Source organism: Rattus rattus, chromosome 3 (genome assembly GCF_011064425.1).
Source record: "Rattus rattus isolate New Zealand chromosome 3, Rrattus_CSIRO_v1, whole genome shotgun sequence".
NCBI lineage: Eukaryota > Metazoa > Chordata > Mammalia > Rodentia > Muridae > Rattus > Rattus rattus.
The window spans coordinates 115,483,787-115,496,046 of NC_046156.1; the positions used below are offsets into that span (position 1 = coordinate 115,483,787).

At 45.4% G+C, this 12,260-nt stretch overlaps 1 protein-coding gene across 3 annotated transcripts in view; it reads left to right on the plus strand.

Moving 5' to 3' along the window:
- Nucleotides 1-754: 754 nt before the first annotated feature.
- Nucleotides 755-12,260, plus strand: part of Ankrd50 (ankyrin repeat domain 50) — a 34,318-nt gene continuing 22,812 nt past the window's right edge. Inside the window, exons 1-2 of one of the 3 annotated variants that reach the window (XM_032898474.1) lie at nucleotides 755-935; nucleotides 1,616-2,911. In XM_032898474.1, the coding sequence (XP_032754365.1) occupies nucleotides 2,400-2,911 (512 nt within the window). In that variant the 5' untranslated portion in view covers nucleotides 755-935; nucleotides 1,616-2,399. The remainder of the gene's footprint in view (nucleotides 936-1,615; nucleotides 2,912-12,260) is intronic. The other 2 variants (XM_032898475.1, XM_032898476.1) reach the window with 2 other exon arrangements.

Sequence of the window (12,260 nt, forward strand, 5' to 3'; positions counted from 1 at the left end):
AAATTAAAACAAACTAGTCTACATATATATTAAAATCTCTCCACTTACCGTCTTGCCCTATGCTGTTGGAGACACAGACTAAGTAATGACTAAAGCAGTTGAAGCAGAAACTAACCCAAATTTAGCTTTATAAAAATCAGCCTTCATGCAGCTCTGGAGAACGTTCTCTTCTGCAGGTTCACTTGCAACCTGGACAAGGTGCCAGGCACTACAGGTGTTGGGAGTTAAGCGAACAAGAAGTAACGCCCCGCCCCTCAGCCTGAGCCGGCCGAACTGAGCCGCCTTTCTAGCTAGGCACGGAGCCCCTCGCAGTTTAGCTTTCTCGGGAAAGCTCAAGGACCAGTTGCACAAAGCGGCCACAGAGCCGAGCTTGGGGTATAGGACACCACCCAGCACAGAGTCAACCGCCACACAGCGACCAGGTTCTACGCCGGTGCGGTGGACTGGGGACTGGGAGCGGGGCGGGGCGGGGCGGGGCGGGGGCCAGAGAGGAATGGCAGGGCAGATTAGGCGGGGCTATGAGCTGGGCGGGGCATGTAGAAAAAGAACGATTGGGCAGGACCTGCGAAAGGCGAGCCAATAGAGTGGGGCTTAACTGGGAGGGGCGGGGTCTATGCGGGACGTGACCTATAGGAGGGGCGTGGTCCTTGAGAGGCGTGGTCTGCGTGCAACGGGGGCGGTGACGGGCGTGGCCTGCGCGGGGAAGGCCCTGTATGGGCGGGGCTTGCGCGGAGGGCGGGGCTGTGGTGCTGGCTGAGACAGTCTTTGCGCCGGCGGCGGTGGCGGCTGTGGGGGCTGGGCGGAGCGCCGCTGTGCGGGGCGGCCGGGCTGGCGGCGGTCGGGAGCCGCAGGCTGGTGCGAGGCTGAGCGCACCGGGGGCCGGGGCGGCAGAACGGCTGCGGGGATCCCGGGAGCGTGGAACTGAAAGGACTGAGGTAACGGCGGGCAGCAGGCCGGGTGGAGGGGCCTCTGTAGCGGAGCTGGGGCCGGGCAGGTCAGACCCTCACTGGATTCCCGGGACTGGAGGCGGCGCCCGCGGCGGGACCTGGGCCGCGCCCTGCTCGCGCCGCACCGGGCAGCACCTCGTTCGGAGCCTTTGTCTGTCAGCTGAGCCGGGGCTGGAGCGGCGGCAGCAAGCATTCAGGGAAGCAGGCGTCCTCCTGGGCCTGAGTGGGGACTGCCTGCTGGGGCACAGCCGGCCTTTTGCGGGAACAGGTCCGGTGCAACCGCAGCCCCTTGATTTCCCTAGGGTCTGTAAACTATCAACAAAGAACCCCCGCCGGACGGGGTGCCTGAGCTGCCTCAGTGGCGCTCTTGCACAGCTACACTGCGAGGGCTTTCAGGCTGAAATCCAGGGTGTTGCTGTAGGTGGCATAAAGTACCATTTTGTTTCCGTTTCGACAGTGAGGCTTTCAAAATCTGGGTTAATTCTGTTAAAAAAAAATCTGTCTTAGAAGCATACTCATGGGGGAAGAAAAAAGTATGAAAAGGAAAATGGGTTTATTTAAGGGGTAGCCATGTAACTTTTTTGAAAGTGATTTCTGGGGTGAGTTGTAACGAATAGGTTTTAACATGGTGTTTTGAACTAAAGACATTTTTATTTGCTTCATTTTAGTTTGGGGAATTGTTGACTACCTGGGCACAGGAACACCGAGGCACCTGAAAACAGGTCTATTAAGAATCTGTCATCTCGAAAAATTTATTTTATGAATGTTTTCCATTAAGAAGGTGTCAACAGAGGTTTGTGATTTTTGCCACATAAGAGACTCTAATTTGAAACAGTTCCCTGGCAGCGGTCAGATGTCTGAAACTGGCAAGAGCTAGGCTCTGGGCTCGGAATGCTCATCCTTCAGCGGGAGAGACACCGCGCTACCTACATCCTGTCTAAATGCAATCTCTCTGGTGCCACTTAACGTAATGGATGGCTTTTCTGCATCTCGTTTTCAGATAGAACACTGAAGCTTGCAGTGCTGTGGGGGCGTTTTCCACAGACCCAAGCGCTGGTTATTCTCTTCTGTTTTCCAGATGTGTTGTCTCATTTGTGTACTTGAAGTATCTACCATCACATGAACTCCAGATTGAGCCACAGAGTTCTGTGACCCCAACAGATCCAGGAATGGTGTTGCCCAGCTTCCGGACAAGCCATTTTTACATCCTGCTTGACAATTAAATAAATAGATCCTTTGCTAATGAAGGCTATGGAACCAAATAAAGACATGCACATTCCTTTGCCAAGTGAACTCTGAGACTGTTGAATTTCACCGTAACTGGTCATTCCCAGCTAACTCACATAGAAGTTATGCCCGAATGGATGTGAAGCCTGTGGTAGTGTATCTGGATCCTAGCCCACACTGAAGATTTAAGAAAAAAACAACAAAACAAAACAAACAAAGCCTATTATGACTAATCCTTGGGAAGAGAAAGTCTGCAAAATGGCCCAGACGAGTCTCCTGCAAGGGAAGCAGTTCTACTGTCGGGAATGGGTTTTCCACAAACTTCAGCACTGCCTCCAGGAGAAATCAAGCCGCTGTTTCAGTGCAGCCAATGCACAGTCCCTGGTCGGGGATGCTGGGAATAATGCTAGTGCCCTCTCTGGAAAGGGAGCCTCCTGGGGCGTGTTGCTGGTCGGAGGGCCTGGCAGTGGGAAGACAGCCCTGTGCACTGAGCTCCTGTGGCCCAGTTCCCCCGCCAGCCTGCAGAGAGGTCTGCATCGGCAGGCTTTGGCTTTCCACTTCTGCAAAGCCCAGGACTCGGACACACTGTGTGTCGGGGGGTTTATCAGAGGTCTGGTAGCCCAGATCTGCCAAAGCGGACTCCTCCAAGGTTATGAGGACAAGCTAAGAGATCCAGCCGTCCAAAGTCTCCTAGAGCCCGGAGAGTGTGAGAGGAACCCAGCGGAAGCATTTAAAAGGTAACAGTGGGAAGGTAGCTTGCATGCTTGCATTGCTGTGCATCGAGGTCTGAGATACCTTGACTACACTACCCTGCTCAGTTGTTGGGCTCATATCACTGTTCATCAGTACAACTCCTTAGTGACCTAAGGAGAACCAAACTCAAGCTTTGGATCATTGCCTAGTGTGTGGCTTAAAAGTGAAGCTTAATGTTGCTGGCTTAATAGCAGAACGCTGCTTTTCTTCTACAGTGCCTGTAGGTGGTAAGCGGGTTTCTAATAAGGCACAGCAGTTAGCCACTGGGACTCTGGGGTCAGATTTCAGCGAGGCTACCTTTTATCCATTGTGGTATTTATAGTTTCTTTAAATAAGAGATGTACTTTGTCTAAAACAGAGTCCTTAGGAGATTTGCTCCTGTTGTGGGATTTATTCTCTTATTAACCAATAGAAAAGTTGAGTGCCCTGTGGTGATATTTATAAAATAGCGAACGTTGGAACCATCTAAGAGTTTTGAGTGTTGAAGACAACATTGTCTCACTCATTTATTTAAGAATCTCTATGTAATAGACGGGTGGGTGGAAGTGAGCGTGTTGCTTTTGAAAATGGTTTCAGATGCAAAGCTGCATTCCAGGAAATGCCAATCCTTGGAGACAAATTTTGCTTCTCAGTCTCTCCTCATTTAGAAGCTGGCACATTGTCCTCTCTGCCTCACTTCAGCCTCAATCGCTCATCTCCCTATGTACCTGTTTCTCCACACTGCCTCGTTCCTCCAGAACCAGTTGTGTGTTCGGCACCCTGCGCTCTGGTGCCTGAGAGGTTTGTGTCTGGAGGAGGGATTTGCAAAGTCTCTCCTGAATCAATGTTTGCTTTTATGTGCTGAAATCTAAAACTTGTGCAGGTGATACTGAAAGTACTTGATAATGATAATAAAGTGTGGGGTTGTTATGATGAGGGTTACAAATATTAAGCCATGTAATTTTCTTAGGAATTCTGTGATGTGGGAACCTTCATTCTATTTTCTTGATGAGGAAACAGAGAAAGCAGAAGGAAATTACCAAAGGTTGTACAGGTTGGGAAGTTAAATACTGATATATATATATCAGTATTTATATATATATATGTATGTGTATATGTGTATATATATATGTATATGTGTATATATATATATATATAAAATTATCTCAAACACACACACACACACATATAATTGTAACTGGATTGTTTGATGAACTTGATGAATAACAGAGGTTGTGAGTGGAGAAGATGGAGAGCCTGGAGGTGTGTTTAGTACCATGTTCCAATGACCCATAGAGTAACAGGAAGAGTAGGGTCTGCATGGGAGATGCCCCCATCGACTCATGAGTTTGAAAGCTTGATGTGCAGCTGGGCACAGCCCTAGAGATGGAGCCCAACTGGAGGAAGTTGGTGACTAGGGGCAGGCCTTGAATTTTGTAGCCCACCCCATTTCCTCTCAGCTCTCTGTTTTCTGACTGTGGACACACTGACGACCTCAAGTTACTGATGCCATGCCCTTCTCCTCTTAAGCTGGTTCTTGTTAGGTATTTGATCACAGTAATAGAAAGTAGTGAGTACAGGTAGTATGACCAGGATGGTTGAAGGTGAGTAGTTAAACTACGAGAGTCAGCTTGAGGGTGGGGTTTGAGAGGTGTGATGTTCTAGACCATTAATTGAGTAAATACAGTCTGGTAAGACCCTGGACAAGTCTTCTGTTAGCCATCAGATTCAGGGCTATTGCCTGTAGGCTGCTGAGGAAATCAGGATAAGCCTATGACACAGACTCAGTCAGGTTGTAGGTTTGGTGGAGGGCACTTTGTGTGGGAACTTTGTATGATCAGTGCTGTTGCCTGAAGCACAGCTTATAGGCTGTACATAAACACCCCCCTTCCCCTTACTGCCTTTTCTGAAGGATACTATTAATAATTAATGTAATTTGTTTTAAATAATTTCATAAGCTATTTGGGTAACATCATGAAGAATCACTTCTAGAGTATAGAATCTGATACTTAAGAGTACAAACTCTTGTTGTGTGCTTATTTTTATAGAATCTCATCCCAAACAACTCTTTCTTCATAATATCATTGATTTTCCTGAAAACAGGAAATTTTCTCTCATTCTGTAACTATTTTTCTGCCTGATTTGGAGTTATTAACTAATTGAAGGGAAGGGAGCCAAGTTAGGGCTTTGGATGAAAACAATACCCACACTGCCCTTCTGATTGACAGGGGTGCCAGTCCCTTAGTGGTGCCACCTATACTTCCTGTGTGTTTGTTTGCTTGACTTTCTACCCAGTCATCTAGCGAGAAGTGCTCCATGAGCTAAAGCTCCTCCATTTTGGGTTTCCTACCCTTTAGAACTGTAAGCCCAGTAAAGCCATTGTTTATACCCTTCCCACTATGGTATTTTGTTACATCAGTACAAAGTGGACAACCCACTTTAAATGAACTCTTCAGAAAAATGTATTGGAGCATGTGTTAGATTTGGACATGAATAGACACCATTTGATAATCACCCAGGAGAAAGCTGTTGTTTCTAAACAGTTACTATATTTGGGGAGAGTTAAAAGTAGACAGTTAAGGAGTAGGCCCTATTTCTGGTTACTAGTTAGGATTGCTGTGATGAAACACTATATTTACCAAAGGAAGTCAGGACAGGAACTCAAACAAGGCAGGAACCTGAGGCAGGAGCTGCCGCAGAGACCGCTGAGGAGCGCTGCTTACTGGCTTTCTCATCATGGCTTGCTCAAACTGCTTTCTTATAGAACCCAGGACCACCAGAACAGGGATGGCCCCATCTGCAATGGCCTGGGCCCTCCCCCTCAGTCACTAATTAAGACACGCTTGCCTGTAGCCATCTTATGGAGACATTTTCTCAGCTGAGGTTCGCTCCTCTTCAATGACTGTAGCTTGTGTCAGCTTGACAGAGACTAACCAGCACGGTGTAAAAGTAGATAATTGTTGAAGAGTTAAATGAAACATAAATTTAAGCCTAGAGAAATAGAATCATATGTTTTCCTTTTGATAAAATCAAAGCCAGCTTTTATAGCATTTCTTAACATATACACCTTGGTAATATTTGTGGCTTTGTGAATACACATGAAGCAGGGAAGCAATCTGCCCTTGAAGAGAAGTCTTAGCTGGGGAACAGGCTGAGGAGAGACTCAGTCATGAACTTTTTCATCTACTTTTTCATCTACTTGACTTTCCCCCTCAGTTCTACTTTTTAACTTTTTCCTTATATTTTACTCTCAGTCCATGACCACACTGTGCAGTACTGCTAGTTAAATCTTACATGAGGTGATGCATAGCTGGTTTTATTGGAGTGACTTTTATTCAAGTTGCACATGGCAGCTCCTTTTCCCTCAGACATGGTGTGCTGCTTCTCAGATGTAGTCTAAAGTTCCCTTCTCATTCATTCATTCATCTGTCATCCCTCCGTCCGTCCGTCCGTCCATCCATCCATCCATCCATCAGCAGACAGAGCTGTGCTAAGTTCTGGGTGGAGTTGAGCTGGAGATAAAGCAGCGTGTGATGTGGTTGCAGCCCTGCCTTCGAACAGTCTAGATTCTGATACTCATCCTGCTTCTATGAAGAGAGATTACGGTTGAAAAGCTGTTACAGTGTTCATGTGACACACTGTGCTGTTCATAGGATTATTCCACTTATTGACCAGACAGAAACACGATTGCTTATTTCTTTTCATTTTACTTAGTTTGCAATTAACTGTATATATTTACATTTTTTCTTTTAAGTCTATTTTGTTACTCAAAGGAACTAAGTTTATAATGCTTTCTTTTTTATTTATGCTGAGAACTGTTGACTGACTTCTTTCATTCTGTTCTCCCCAACCCCAGGTTTTCAGTACAAAGCTGTGTGTTTTGCCTTCAACATGGCTTCTTCTCTAGTGGTAGGATAAGTAAGTTGGGCTTTCTGATAGTCTTGTAACCATTAGCAAATTTTAGTCATTTCTGACCAAATGGTAACTATCTCTGTAGGAAGTGAGGTATGGGATGAGGGGGAGGAAGTGCTTCAGTCCTCCTGTATGCTTCAGAAGCAGGACAGAAGCTGTCCTTTCACTAGGCTACAAACTCCCAGATAGGTCTTCCAGGTCTTTCAGATTTAGGTGTACACAGAGCCCAGAAGCCTTTATTTCTGGATGACACTCTGCAGGTATCCCTTTCCCTCTGGTATCACAGATTAAGTGTAACTGAATTAGAATTGTGAGGAAATATTAAAGATGGATGCATGGTTGTAGGCACTAAGAGTTTGGAAGTTACATGAAGGGCTATGGACTTGCAAAAGAATATCTCAAGCTGAGAGATCAGTTCCTATCCCCAGCCAACAGAACAGGAGTCCTGGGGCATCTGAATCTTCCTGGTGCTTTCATCTGTCACCTCCAGCTTCCTACCTGGGATCTCTTAACTCATTCAGGCATCCTTTGTTCCCCTCTCTCTTCCCCATCTCCATGACATCATCCATGCCTGAGGAACTTTTCCTGCCTACTGTAGTGCTTAGTTAGCACTTTGCATGATGTCAACAGCTGCTAAGCAATTATCACTTAATGAATGCAGAATGCTGCTTGCCTATCTAAAATATTCCCTAACATAACTGAAAGGCTGAAGTCTTTGAATGAGTAAGAAAAATGAAATCTTTTATTGTTAAGACTAATTTTAAATTCAGAACAGACTAGAGTAGTGATTTTTAATTTATTAACCTGCTGTGCAAATTGGCATTAATCCAGATAATTTGGTGGCAAGATACCCATCTCCCATCTCTTCAACAGAGGGCTCAGAGCAGAAGGCCTACTTACTTGTTCTCTTGTGTGTGCTCATGGCAAAATATTTTTTCCATCATTTGTCTTTTATAACTAATACTGTGTAGGATAATTGTCATTTTCATCCTCTTTTAAAAGTACTTTGAAAATTAAAAATATGTGCATGTATATGTGCATCAGAGTAAGTTGTGAGGCCTCCAGGAGCTATAGTAGTAGGTGGTTATGAGCCACTAGTTGTGAAGTGTTAGGAATCAAACTCAGGTCCTCTGCATGAATAGTCCGTTTTCTTAATGGCTACACCTCTCCACCCTCTTCATTTTTCATTCTTAGGTATTTTTAAACTGAAGATCCCTGTTAAAATGTCTTTTTTGTCCACTATTTAAACACAGTGAAACCATAATTTATAATTTCATTTACAAAACTTTACAGGTATTGTCTTAGCCAGGGTTTCTATTCTGCCTAAAACACCATGACCAAGAAGCAAGTTGGGGAGGAAAGGGTTTATTCAGCTTACACTTCCACATTGTTGTTCATCACCAAAGGAAGTCAGGACTGGAACTCAAGCAGGTCAGAAAGCAGGAGCTGATGCAGAGGCCATGAAAGGAGTGCTTCTTACTGGCTTGCTGCCCCTGTCTTGCTCAGCTTGCTTTCTTATAGAACCCAGAACTACCAGCCCAGGGAAGACACCACCCACAATGGGCTATGCCCTCCCCCACTTGATCACTAGTTGGGAAAATGCCTTACAGCTGGGTCTCATGAGGGCCTTTCCTCAACTGAGGCTCCTTTCTCTGTGATAACTCCAGCTTGTGTCAAGTTGACACGCAAAACCAGCCAGTACAGGTGTCTTTCAGGCCAGGACCATTCTCACTTTTTGCTCTGTCGTTTAAAATATTTGTGTATGTAGTTGTGTTTATTTAGTTATAAAAGCATTTTTAGTTTTATGTCCTATAGTTTTGTGAGTGGCTGTGAGCACATGAAGTGTCCACAGAGGTCAGAAGAGGGAATTAGCTCCTCTAGAGTTGGAGGGACAGCTGATTGTGAGCTGCCCTGTGGGTTCTGGGAACCGAACTCCGTCGGAAGATCAGTGAGCATCCTTAGTTCCCTGAGCCATTTCTACAGCCCCACTTGATCATCTTCCTCTAGGATGGCTTTCCATTCTTTGGAGCCTTCCACTTCCTCTCCCTCATGTCTGTCCTCTTGCTCCAAGCTGGACACTGAGTGCTGAGCACCTGCAGTGCTCTCTGTACCTGCTCTGCACACTCTGCTCACCTCTCTTCCAAGGTTTCTTTCTTTTCCTTTAGCACTGTGTGTGTGTGTGTGTGTGTGGTGTTTGTCAGACATACTCAACATATACACACATATTTAATAAATAAATGCAGAACCCAAAACCCAACAAATGTTGCAAATACAATCCAGAGATACCCTAATTTGATAACATGCCAAGGAATGAAGGAGGAAAGCATGGGAAGACTTTGTTTTCCATAATTAAGCTGCCATGTTTCTATAAGAGCAGAATGCTTTGTCTGTGAAGGTGAAGTAAGGTGATTCATAATGTGTGGTCATTAATCCAAGCTGGAGTGTTTCAGGCCTTGGACCTAACAGTGTGCACAGTGTGGAGTTTCCATGTCCTATGTTCAGAGCCAAGGCTTCTGTGAAGCCATGTGACAGAGCATAGGCAAGCTGCCAGACATACCCTGGATTCAGTCCGAATTTTATGTTGAGCTAATTTTGGGTTATTGTATATTAAAAAATCAAAGTTATGTTATGAAAGTTATGGAACCCCAAATGGAGTTGCAATCCACAGTTGAAGCAACTGAGTTCTAGAGCCATGTTTGTCTCTGGTTTTCTCAGGATTGAGGTCTGTGCCATGGTGGCAGACATGTCCTGAACAGGGCTTCAATTCGGCTTTTTCTCTGGTGCTTTTTGCCATCACCATGGTAACAGAACTGCGGTGTAAATGTGCTTTGGTTGCCCTGCTGGCCCAGAGATGGTAACAGTTAGGGAGAGCCAGGATCCTAGCTGTAACCTTAACCCATGCCTGGAGTAGGTAAGATAGACACATAGACATAAGAGAGAGTGTACATAATCGTTATGGGGAGGTATAGGCCACTGTTGTGAAAATAATTGCAAAGCTAAGAAGAAAGGACTATTTCAAAGGGAAGTCATTATTTGCATTAGAAATCTGGGAGTCATGGATTAGTCAGTGTCACTTACTCATTCATTCGCCCAGTCTGTCAGCAACTTGTTCTACCTCCAAGATTAAGCCGACACCTCCTGTTTACACTTCCCACCATCACTAAATCCCATGTTTCCAGAACTACAGCAGCGTCCCTGGACCATCAGGTCAGGTCACCTTCTCATTTAGACCTGCCAGCCCCTCTTACCACCAGTAGAGGAAAACCTGAGCTCTCCATAGTCTCCTAGTGGCCCTGATCTTTGACCTTGCTCAGTAATGCTTTGACCATCTTCTTTGCTTTTGAGCCACAGTATCTTTACCCCATCAGGTTATGTTACAGCCAACACATTGTTTTGCATATTTTATCTCCTCAGTCTTCTGAAGCCTTCATCCTGTTTTCTTGTTTTCTGTGGTGCCAGGGCTCATGCTTAGGGCATAGCACTAGTTACTAAGCCCTCTCCCACCCATCAAGGTATGCTCCCCCCCTCAGCCGGCCCCACATCCCACCACCCCACTCTGCTCTTTATTCATTAATGATCATATGAGATCGGGAGTTCTTCTGTCGGATTTTAACTTTGACTTTCTGTCTACCTTTCTGAGGGAATACAGTATGTGGCTGCTAGAGTTAAGAGCCAATCACTATTAATAGCCAACTATTTGTTTTAATATAAGACATTCTAATTTTGGCCATGTCAATATAATTTTTATTGTTTGAACCACATTCAATTCTGAAATACTTCACTTTTGTGTGATAAGCAGTTTACACTTATAACTATATGTATTATAGAGTTGTTGATGAGCAGATCTCTTTTATACCATCCCCCTGCTGTAAGCAGAATATTCACATATTCTGGAGGGAATGAAAGTGAGAGCAGCTAAGGAGGTCTTTCTTCATCTCACTGTGCCTCTCTGAGAGGTGTGAGGCATGGAATGTCTGGGGTCCCAGAGAGGCACAGTGTGGATTATGTTGTACAGCCAGAATCATTAAGCAGCATCTGTGTGTGTGTGTGTGTGTGTGTGTGTGTGTGTGTGTGTGTGTTTTTAAAGCTTTATTTTACTTTTTATGCATATGTATTTGTATCTGTGTGAGTATATCCCACATGAGTGTAGATATCAGAAGAGACTAGGAGGAGTAAGATCCCTTAGAGCTGGAATTACAGTTGTGAGCCAGTTGATGTGGGTGCTGGGAGCTAAACTCCAGTCCTGAAGAGCAGCCTTAGTTATGCAGTGTTGCTGAGGCCACCGTTGTACGTTGGTTCATTCATCTCTTTGAATTCATTTGGGTGTGAGGAATGCATCAGGTCCTGTCCTAGGACATGCAGTTAGCAGATGTGGAAAGTATTCCGTTTATTGGCTTATCTTTGCTAGCTAAGTATAGGTGATTAGCCCACAAGTTAAGACAATAGGTAACAGTGTTTTATAGAAAACCAATGCAGGGCAAGAGCTAGGGCTGAGAGAGTGGAGGACTGCTCTATTCATATATGGCTACTTAGGATGTTTAGAAAGAAATCTGACGAGCTTCAGACCCAGGAGACACCAAGTACAAGGTCATAGCCTTGGTGGGAGTTGATTTAATGTCTAGGAACACAGAGACTGCAAAACTGAGAATAAAGGAATATTTCTTCTGCAAGAGAGCTCACAGGGGCAGACAGTAGGAGGCAGAAACAGCTAGGACCCTGAGAGAGCTTTAGGTAGTTGCAAGGACATTAGGTGTGTTTGTGTGTTTGTTGTCTTTGAGTAGATTGGAAGTCGTGGGAGCTCTTTAGACAAAAATAATCTGACTTGAGGTTTCATTCGGTCACACTGGTGCCCTGAGAAGAGGATAGATAAGTTAAGACAAGGAAGGCAGTAAGTGGCCAGTATGGTCATCTGTGTGCAGGTGCTGGTACTTGTGCTTGGACTTGGGAGAATGGAGAGCCCAGTAGACATGTATTCTGAGTTTGGTTTCAGATTGACCCGAGAGCTTGTTGGATGAGAGTGATGACAGAAATAAAGCAAGATCTGCCTCTTGGGATCTTGGCTTTGAAGCTGGTGGGCTGGAATTTTGAGTTACTGCAAAATAGAGGCTGAAGGGAGGAGCCCAGCTAGGGCTGGAAGCTGGAGGGCGTAGTTCTGAAAAAGCTGAATGCCAGCATCAAAGCACAGAAGGTGAACAAACAGTTCAGATTCAGCCAAAGCTCGCCTGGGATGTTGCTGGCATCTAAGGCCACTAATGAGCAGAGTAATGACACGAGGCTCAGAACTTGGTGGGGTTCGCGATTGGGGGTTGTTAGAGCATGAAGAAGGAGTTACTGCAGCAAGGGGATAGGGCCATACACACGGTGTCAGTGGTAAAGTATTCCTGTGAGTTGAGGGTCATGTGTGGGAGGGAGTGGTAGGCAGGTCATCTCCATAGCATGAGA